Source organism: Ostrea edulis, chromosome 7 (assembly GCF_947568905.1).
Source record: "Ostrea edulis chromosome 7, xbOstEdul1.1, whole genome shotgun sequence".
NCBI classification, from domain to species: domain Eukaryota; kingdom Metazoa; phylum Mollusca; class Bivalvia; order Ostreida; family Ostreidae; genus Ostrea; species Ostrea edulis.
The window spans coordinates 82315439-82326187 of record NC_079170.1 but is presented as its reverse complement, the minus strand read 5'-3'; the positions used below and the strand labels follow the sequence as shown (position 1 = coordinate 82326187).

The window sequence follows — 10749 nt, the reverse complement described above, 5'->3', positions numbered from 1 at the left end:
AGCTTCTTGATATAGTACAGATTCTAAATTGTTAAGATCATGGCCCCCGGGGGTCGGATGGGGCCACAATAGGGGGTCAAAGTTTTACATACAAATATATAGGAAAAATCTTCTTCCCAGAACCACTAAGGCAGAAAAGCTGAGATTTATATGAAAGCTTTCTGATATAGTGCAGATTCTAAATTGTTAAAATCATGGCCCCCGGGGGTCGGATGGGGCCACAATAGGGGGTCAAAGTTTTGTTTGTTTTGTTTTTTTTTGTTCTTTTTTTTTCGTTTTTTTTTTTTTGTTGATATAGTGCAGATTCAAGTTTGTTAAAATCATGGACCCCGGGGATTGGATGGGGCCTCAAGGGGGGCATCAAAGTTTTACATACAAATTTATAGGAAAAATCTTTTAAAATCTTCTTCTCAAGAACCACTGAGCCAGAAAAGCTGAGGTTTATATGAAAGCTTCCTGATATAGTGCAGATTATAAATTGTTAAGATCATGGTCCCCGGGGGTCGGATGGGGCCACAATAGGGGGTCAAAGTTTTACATACAAATATTTAGGAAAAATCTTCTTCCCAGAACCACTAAGCCAGAAAAGCTGAGATTTATATGAAAGCTTTCTGATATAGTGCAGATTCAGGTTTGTTAAAATCATGCCCCCCCCCCCCCCCCCCCCCCCGGGGTAGGATGGGGCCACAATATGGGATCAAAGTTTTACATACAAATATATAGGGAAAATCTTTAAAAATCTTCTTCTCAAGAACCATTGGGCGAAAGAAGTTCACATTTACATGAAAGCTTTCTGACATAGTGTAGATTCAAGTTTGCAAAAACCATGGCCTCCAGGGGAAGGTTTGGGGCCATAATAGGGACTACAGTTTTACATGCAAATAGATATGGAAAATCTTCTGATATGGACCGAGGTGACTCAGGTGAGCGATGTGGCCCATGGGCCTCTTGTTTATGTTTATGTGTAGAGTTCGACAAGGATTTCCCGAACAAGATCTTGCTGTTAGGTTCAATATTTCCCAAGCATCTGTCAGTAGAATACTTATTACATGGGCCAATTATTTGTATGCAATGTTTGGAAGTTTATGTATTTGGCCCTCCCGCAGAATTGTAGATCAAAATATGCCTGCCTGCTTTAAATGTACATACTCAAATACAAGAGTGATCTTAGATTGTACGGAAATTAAAGTACAAACACCAAGCTCAAAGGTCTTAAATTCAGAAACATATTCGAATTATAAGAGTCATACAACGTTTAAAAGTCTTATAGGTATTACACCATTCGGTAGTGTTTCATTTGTAAGTTCTCTGTACACAGGTTGTATATCTGATAAGGATATCACTGCAAGGTCAGGGATCATTGATCTGATTGAAGAAAATGATCAGGTCATGGTGGACAAAGGGTTTCTTATTCAAGACTTGTTAGACACCAAACATGCAACTGTAGTAATTCCTCCATTTCTCGGTCATAAAGGGAAGTTTTCGCAAGAGGAGGTGGGCAAAACTCATGAAATTGCCCGATTACAGATACATGTAGAAAGAGCAATTCGTAGAATTAAAGAATACCATATATTTGATGGAGTTATTCCTTTGAACTTGGCTTCTTCAATAAATCAAATTTGGACTGTTTGTACAATTTTAACAAATTTTCGAGGTCCATTGTTATACCCCCCGCAACAAGTTGTGGGGGGGGTATACTGGAATCGGGTTGTCCGTCCGTCTGTAGACGCAATGGTTTCCGGACTCTAAAGCATTATCCTTTCCACCTACCGTCACCATATCATACATATGGACTACCCATGGGATGAAGATGTTCCCTATCGATTTTGGGGTCAAAAGGTCAAGCGCACTGGACATCGAAGTAGCAATATGGTTTCCGGGCTCTAAAGCGTTATCCTTTCCACCTACAGTCACCATATCATACATATGGACTACCCATGGGATGAAGATGTTCCCTATCGATTTTGGGGTCAAAAGGTCAAAGGTCACGCGCACTGGACATCGAAGTAGCAATATGGTTTCCGGGCTCTAAAGCATTATCCTTTCCACCTACAGTCACCATATCATACATATGGACTACCCATGGGATGAAGATGTTCCCTATCGATTTTGGGGTCAAAAGGTCAAAGGTCACGTGCACTGGACATCGAAGTAGCAATATGGTTCGGTTTGTCATGCCATTTGTTTTTTACACTCAGAAAAGAGGTAGTTTATACCCATTACCAACACCCTTTGGGAGATTGGGGTAAGCGGGGGGTATTCTTAGTGAGCATTGCTCACAGTACCTCTTGTTTTAAAACTACAAATTCGCAATTGCATAAATTTTTTCAGTGCAAGAATTTTTAGTATTTACAACAAAACATGTTTTACTTTCAGAATTATTTTGTATTAATTTGTTGGTATCAAATTGTGCAAAGTTACATTCTATTAAAACAGATCAGTTATTCTTGGAATACTTGTTCCATTTTTAGACACAAGAAGGGAGTTGTAGAGAAATATACTACATATGTATTCCTGTGACAATCATATGCCAATAAAATGTGTCATACATTTAAGCTATTAATGTAACATTCATGTACAACTAATACAGTACTGTACATCTAAAACAGCATTGTGTAATAAAAGTTCTAAAACTCCGAGAGCATTTTTTCTTTGAAACCTTCAATATGGTAGAATGAAAAATTAAATGACAATAGTTTCAATTTTGAAGTTATTCTAATTTTGACAATTTTTACAAATTGCTGGTAGTAGAAATTCGAAATAAAATTTATCAAGAGAAATTTTCATGTCAGCCCATTTATCACTGTCAAAATGAATTCTCTCCTTGTGATAGTCCTGACGGCAATTGACAAAGAAATCGCACCATGTTAAGCCCGTCAGTGCCATTTGACCCATTACTTGGTAAAAGTAGCTGTGACTTGATTTCAGTTTGTATGTTCCATTAGTTTTGTTCTTCACTAGATATTTACAATCTACAAATGAATCCTTGTCGGGACACTTAATTTCAAGAAGGCCAAACTGAGGTATGCTTGTAGGGTCATAGACTTTACGGTCAGGAGACGTCCCAAGATGAGGTGCATTTGGATTAAGTACAAAACCGCACTTGTACACATTATTCATTGTGATTTCAGAGTACAACTTTGCAGCCTCAGGTTCATGTTCAAGTCCATATTTCATGGCAGCAGTTTGAATGTGTTTGGTCTGTAGTATTCTTGTAGCAAGGCTTTCAAAGTCAGATTTTCTACTACAAATATCTTTGAATATGGAAGACGTTATTCGATTTCTACGGACATCATGCCATGTCTTGTTATAACTTTGTTCATTTGTTTGCTTTTCTAATTCTATAGCAAAATCATGATTAATATGTAGTCCCATAGATACATGAAAATCTGCATAGTTCAGAACAGTACTATATTCTGAAATAAGGTTGGGTAATTCACAATCAGGAAAAGTCTTATGATCAGGGTTGTTGATAATAAGGTCACCATCTGACTTAGAAATCTTCTGCTGGTAGGAAAGGGGAGATCCAACAGGCACTGGACCAAACTGAGAGGGAACAGTTTCACAATTTTCTTCATCAGTGCCAAAAACTTTCAAAATTTGGGCATCACTACTGATTGCTGTAAGTTGCTTGATTAAAGTGTCTTTCAATTCATTGCTCGGGATTGGCTTTTTTACAGGGCAATACACATTGGGAAGAATGCCTTCAGTTATTTTTCTTTTCCTCTTAGGTTGACTTGTCTTCGGCTTCACTTTATATACTTCAATGTTGTCAACTTGTTTTGGGGCTAACCCTTCAGTCCTCTGTGGAATGTTCCAGTGCTGAGGCAGGGATGTCTTGCTCTGAATGGGTGGAACAGCTGTAAAATTTTACCATATATTTAATATATGGTATGTAAAATGATTTTTTTTTTTTGTAGTGTAAAACCTAGGGCCTGGGGGAACACTTTATACTCTAAAATAATAATCTACAACTTAAATATGTTGATAAACATGGTACTCCTAAAAATTTCCACAGAAGAGATAAAGTGATTGTGATATTTAGGTGTATTGAATGAGCAAAGCTGATTCACATGTATTTAGTTTTCTAGTGACATAATATCAGTACAAATTACAACTATACAATTTTCTAGAAGTGAAATAAAATATATATTGAGTCCATTTCTACACTACCTTTCAGACCAAGCTTTTGGAAATGACATAACAGGTATAACAGTCCAACACAATGGCTGCAATGACCATTCCCAGCTTTACAGTCACATTGAGATGATAAGACCATATAAGGTGAATCCATCGAGAACTTGACCTGCAAATGTTTATTTACATATTACAAATCGCACATATATGATTAGGTATACATGTATATATTTTACAGTATTTGACTGTTAAACAAAAACCATTTAAGATTTCATATAATTATATTTATTTTCTTAAAACAGATTTTAGATTACATGATTAAATGTACATGTATGCGTATTTAAGATTTCTTAATTAAACAAGAGCCCCACAGGCCTTATCAGTCACCTGAGTATATTAGTCAAAAGTATCACTAGTCCCAAGGATTACAAAATCTAGAATATCATAAAATTGCATGTAACAGTTTTGGTAGAGGCCTTCCTGCTCTACATCACAATGCATTTAGTTTTTCTTACACATAGGCGGTTCTAGAGAATATTTGTTTTGGAAATTTGTTACTTTTTAGCAGTTTGCATAGCCCCGAAGGCCCCAGGGGTGCAGGAGTCCTGAAATTAACAATTTATGTCCCCTTGTCCAAGAGATGCTTCATACCAAATTTGATAGAATTGGAATGGTAGTAAATATCAAGAAGTTAAAACTGTTTGATTGTTAACACACAACGGATGCAGACCAATTGCTACAGGTCATCTGAGTTTACTCAGGTGACCTACAAAAACCGAGTTGAGCATAGTGTGTGGTATTTTTCTCAACCTGAATTAAAGGGGCATGGACATGATTTGAGCTGGGGAATTTATTTTTCCATTTTTAATGTTTAATAAAGGTATTTCTAATGAACATGAAAAATTTTGAATGTCAGTTGTAGAGTTACAAGAAAGATACAGAGCTCACAATTCTTTGTTATGCTAACAAGGCTCATGTCATGTTTTTGTTTACATAGATTAAATATACTAGTAATTGTTTTGTTGAAAGCAGATATTTCAGTTAGCAAGATAGTTCTAAACACAATTAAACAGTTCATAATGTCCCCATGCTTGTCCCATCTCATTAAAATGTTAAAAAAATATTTATCATAAAAGCAATCTATATGAATGTTACTATATATTTCCTATAAAACACCTATATGTAAACAATATCACGGCATGTGCCTTGTTTACATATATGTAACAAAGAATTGTGTGTGATGTATGTCACTTTTAATTCAATAACTGACATTAAAAATTTTTGCTGACCATTAGAAATACCTTAGTTAAGCATAGTAGACATTAAAAATGGGAAAACAAATCGTGTCCATGCCCTTTAAAGAACATCCATAATCTTTTTAACACCTAATAATTATTGTCATTATGCTGAAGATAGCCATGCATGCAACAGAAACAAAGAGAAACAAATAAGAAAAACATAATTGTTAGCTTATGCAATGTAATTAAAATTAGATTCTTTGATCCGCTCACGTATATCGCTACACAAGGTGTAGCGATATACGTGAGCGGATCAAAGGATCTAATTTTAATTAGATTGTAGCTTATGTAATATTCAATAAATCGAAAGAAACTAACATTGTCAACATGAATAATAATTGAAAACCAAACAAAAGACTCATCATCAAACCATAAGTCTATACGGAGTTTCATTTTTCCTCATAGAAGGATAGGCCCTTGCTCTAACACAATCTGTGTCAAAACTACTATCAACTGCCTGTACTGAAGTGAAATAAAAGTAACAATAAAACAGCTGATTGACGTCTATGTAAACAAAAATATGTATGCACACTTTATTTCTCCAAGCTCTGATCGAGTGAAGAAAACTAATGATTGACGGCCTAAATACATGCATTTTAAACGATCAACACTTGTGCAGATTGAACTGCAACAGCTGATATTGCATAAACACATGTATGTATATATTGTACACGTGTGCAAACCTGTTTATTTCGATACATATCTAATTGAAATATATATTAATTTAATAATGTATCGATATGACACATTTCCAAGTCTACAAAAACTATAACGAACCAAAAGAATCATGATATGTTGTACTTAAGTAGGATAAATAGCGTCGTAAACACACACGTTATCAAGTCTAGCATTAACAATAACACTTCACAAGAACGCAAGAAGCAATTTTCCCGCAATTTTAGAGTAACCGTTCTTGGCACAAGTAAAATCCACCAATTAAAATGGAGAAAAATATTTGGCGCTGCGCAGCAGTTGGTGTGGCAACATGTCAACAATTGTGATTCAAAACCACTGGAGCGAGCGATTTGACTTGTTTATTCAGGTAACGATCTATCTTTTCTTCCATCCTCTTTGTGTGTATTGTCTGGTAAGTTTGATAAGATATCTTCCGCTATCAGTTGTTATATTGTTTTCGAGGGCCGCCGGTTGCTTTGTGACATTGTGTTTGTACACCCGCTAAGTACTGCGGAGTCTAGATCTTGTCCCCGTTCATTGTAGTGGATTTAGTGATCTGTGATAAATTTGGGGGAATATGGCGACAGGTAAAAGTGAAAATTGTGACCATGTTTCAATGCTCGGGCTTTCTTTCGCTCTCTCTCTCTCTCTCTCTCTCTCTCTCTCTCTCTCTCTCTAGCTCTAGCTCTCTCATATGACATACAGTACTCTGAGTTTGGACTTCACTTCATTTTAACGTCAGCTCGATCTGTACATATGGAGTGATGTACACATTGATCAAAGAAATTTTTTTGCTCATTGATCAAAGTATTTTGAATTTGCATTTTACAAGATTTGTATAAGATTTAATTTGACAATGAACTGATAGAATCTGTTATGGGGTAATATTTCATTATCGAATACTCCATTTGTGAATCATGATGCTAAAGTGATCGAGCAACGTAGGTTCTTTTGCAATTCTTTTTTTATTATTATTATTTTTAAACTAGAAATCGGAACTTTCCCTCTGGAATATTGTTTGATTATTGATACATGTTGGGATGTACAGAATTTCTTCTTCAGACTCTGTAATCTAGCTTTACTATTGTTTAATAACTTCATATTTGACGGGAATATAATCAATGTCTGACATCATGTGTTTAACTTCAATTCAATCTATCTTGTTTATATAGCATATAATGAAGACCATCATCTAATTTAATTCTGTTCAGATCTTTGAATTGCTCTCATATAACAGTTAGGATATCAGATCAGCTGATTGAAATCAAAGTTCCTTTAGAATTGGTCTATGGTCTATTTTCTTTCTTTTTATTTTTGAAATAATGAGCTGGTGTAGTTCAATCCCGACATGACCCTGCATTGTTATATATCTATAGGTGTCTGTAGAATAGTAAACATGTCGGCTAAACCTACGAAGATGGTGCGAGCCACTGCCTGGAGTGATGATGTCGAGGAGGCATACAGATTCCAACTGGCTGGTTACAGAGATGCTCAGGATTATGCTGTCTGCACAAAAGCAGAGGTAAGGGCCATGTTTAAAAGTACCAATTGGCTTTCAGTAGAGAAAGTGTGCAAGAGACTGGAAAAAACCCCAAAATTTTCACTCCAAGAGCTAGGTCCTCGAGTCAACATGTGAAGTACATGTCGTAATAATTAGGGCATTATTTCTATTCTAAATTCAAATCTTGAAGGTATGTGGGTCAATGTGAGGTAATTTGTAAATAATCTAAGATGACATTTTAACTAGAAGAGGTCAGTTTATATACATGTATATATGTGAGTTAACATGTACAATAACACAATATTTCTACTAGCAAATCGAGGTACTTGGGACAGAATGTGAGGTCACCCAGTGTCAAATATACTGTACCCACACAAACACACAAACACATACACACGTGCGCATACACACAAACACACGCATACACACACACACAGAGGATAAACAAGTAATTCAACTATAGACAAGTTACGTAGCAGGTTGAATGTTTGGGAGAATGAGGGGGGAATATTTCTTCTAGAACTTAGTAGGGGTCAGTATTTCTTCTAGAACTTAGTAGGGGTCAGTACACTGCAATCTGTCCTACAGAGAACATACTCTCACGTACCGATTTCCACCACGGAGAGATGTCAATTAAGGGTTACTTCTGTGAAGATAGAAGCACTTTTAAAATTATTAACAAAGGACATTTCATCTGTTGCTTATATAGATACTCTGACCCATTTTTTTTTGGGGGGGGGGGGGGATTAGATGAATGTAACGACCATACCTTTTCCTCTTATTCAATATTGAAATGCACAAAATTATACTCGCTACACAGAGTATGTGAGCGAATCTAACATCTAATTTTAATTAGATTGTGTATGTGAATTTATCCGTCTATTTTTTTTTTTTCTTCCTGCTTTTAGAATATCTGTATATATTCTATTTCAATGATGCAAGCTGAGAACTTATATCATGTATATAAGAATCATTGAGTACAGAGAATTCCTACATTTTCAATACTTGCAAACAAAGAGACTGTTCTTATAATTGTAAATCCATGCTCCTAAGCCACACAATATTGGCCATTTGAATGTTTAGTAAACTTGAATTTTAAATTGAACCAATTTAATTAAATTTCAAAATAAAAATTGTACATCCCACTATACTCTATACCCATGATACAATTAAATTTTTATTTTTTTCGCCTCTGACCCGTGACCCAAATTTCTTGCACCATTTAAATTTCTTACATATCAAAAAATGCAGGTAGGCATTATTATAAAGCAAAACTTTCATACAAATGCTTGTCGTTACTTTAATAATTAAGAAGCAATTCAGCACAACCATGATTGAGTTTTAAAATCTTTTACTGAATGAATGATTTCTGATGAGAGTTCTCTAAACTGATGTACATTAAAACATCCTTATAATGAATCCACGCTAATCATTGTAAAGCAATTTTTATTTGCCCATGAGAGGAAAATAGCAGAAATTTTATTGGATATGGTGAAGTTTGGGTATCATGGTTATGATGAACATGGAGGTTTGATTTGCTCGTGGAAAAAGATCATGTTCATGTCCATTCTCATATGCAGTCAAACATCTTTTCACTAAAACAATACAGAAACAAGTGCCTGTGCTTGGATGTTGATATTTCACAAATAGGAGAAAGGTCAAGGACACATTGCTTTTTAGCTCACCTGAGCCAAAGGCTCAAGTGAGCTTTTCTGATCAAAATTTGCCCGTTGTCTGTCGTCGTCGGCGTTGTGGTAAACTTTTCACATTTTCGACTTCTTCTCAAGAACCGCTGGGACAATTTCAACCAAACTTGCCACAAACCATCCTTGGATGAAGGGCTTTCTTTTAAGTTTGTTCAAATAAAGGACCATGTCCCTTTGAAAGGGGAGATAATCACAAAAATGCAAAAATAGGGTGGGGTCATTTAAAAATCTTCTTCTCTAGAACCACTTGGCCAGAAAAGCTGAAATTTACATGAAAGCTTCCTGACATAGTGCAGATTCAAGTTTGTTCAAATCATAGCCCCCAGGGGTATGATGGGGTCAAATCATGGCCCCCGGGGGTATGATGGGGCCACAATAGGGGATCAAAGTTTTACATACAAATATATAAGGAAAATCTTTAAAAATCATCTCAAGAACCACTGAGCCAGAAAAGCTGATATTTACATGAAAGCTTTCTGACATATTTCAGATTTCAGTTTGTTAAAATCATGGCCCCCAGGGGTAGGATGGGGTCACAAGGGGGGGATCAAAGTTTGCATACAAATATATATCGAAAATCTTTAAATATGAGCCAAGGTGACTCAGGTGAGCGATGTGGCCCATGGGCCTCTTGTTTTAATTTCTACCTGAGTGCGATATGTTTGGCAGCTTATGTTCAGTCTTATTGATATCTTAAATCTGTTTGAAACTTTTGCAGGCAGACAGATGGCCGCACAATGGTTATATAAAGAAACTAATTCGTAAAGATGGATGCTGGTATTACTATAACAAAAGCCGTGAGTGTTCCGACAAAGACGTACCCAAGTGCAAATTATATTCCTATTGATGACTGCTCTCTCTTTAGCTACAAAGGTTAATTCTATTTGTAAATATATGGCAAGAATGCACGCAGAATCAGACATGTTATGAGCTTGAAGTTTTACTTTGTGTGTGTGTGTGTGTGTTTGTTCAATTCCATTAAGTTTTCAAATTTGAAACTCATGAAGTGGACCAAGCAGTATTTCATCACCTTCATCTTCAGCGATTACGCTTCTTCATATCATATGTGTTTTAACCTCGACTGAACATATTTTGCCGGAATTTGGCAAATGGAGAAAATGTTACTGTTTATGACTTTACACATGTACCATGCACCATTATTTTGTGTTGTGGACACGCATTGTAAATTTGTTGTAAATATTTTTTATTTATTTATCATTTACAAGATCCGCCCACAAAGATCGCTACATGTACGTAATATTACGACGCAAACTAGGTGAGCGGGTCAAAGGATGATATTTTGATTAGACTGAAAGCTGATGGAAGTTGTTTAAGACTTTGTAAAGTGTTTGAATTGCTTAAAATGCAAATTACAAAAATATAAATGCTATGTACAGTATGCAAGTTATGATCAATAAATAGACAGACGTTA

At 35.8% G+C, this 10749-nt stretch overlaps 2 protein-coding genes across 5 annotated transcripts in view; one reads left to right on the top strand and one right to left on the bottom strand.

Moving 5' to 3' along the window:
* Nucleotides 1-10749, top strand: part of LOC125654780 (meiosis expressed gene 1 protein homolog) — a 14401-nt gene extending 3652 nt beyond the window's left edge. The window contains exons 1-3 of one of the 4 annotated variants that reach the window (XM_048884837.2): nt 6338-6477; nt 7487-7632; nt 10036-10749. In XM_048884837.2, the coding sequence (XP_048740794.1) occupies nt 7507-7632; nt 10036-10164 (255 nt within the window). In that variant the 5' untranslated portion in view covers nt 6338-6477; nt 7487-7506 and the 3' untranslated portion in view covers nt 10165-10749. Of the gene's footprint in view, nt 1-6337; nt 6698-7486; nt 7633-10035 lie in introns of those variants that run through there. The other 3 variants (XM_048884838.2, XM_048884836.2, XM_048884839.2) reach the window with 3 other exon arrangements.
* On the bottom strand, nt 2360-5382 carry LOC130048585 (uncharacterized). Its single transcript, XM_056145496.1, has 2 exons — nt 4174-5382; nt 2360-3860 (listed from the first exon to the last, which is right to left on the bottom strand). Exons 1-2 carry the CDS (start codon nt 4292-4294, stop codon nt 2716-2718), a joined length of 1266 nt encoding a protein of 421 aa, XP_056001471.1. The 5' UTR covers nt 4295-5382; the 3' UTR covers nt 2360-2715.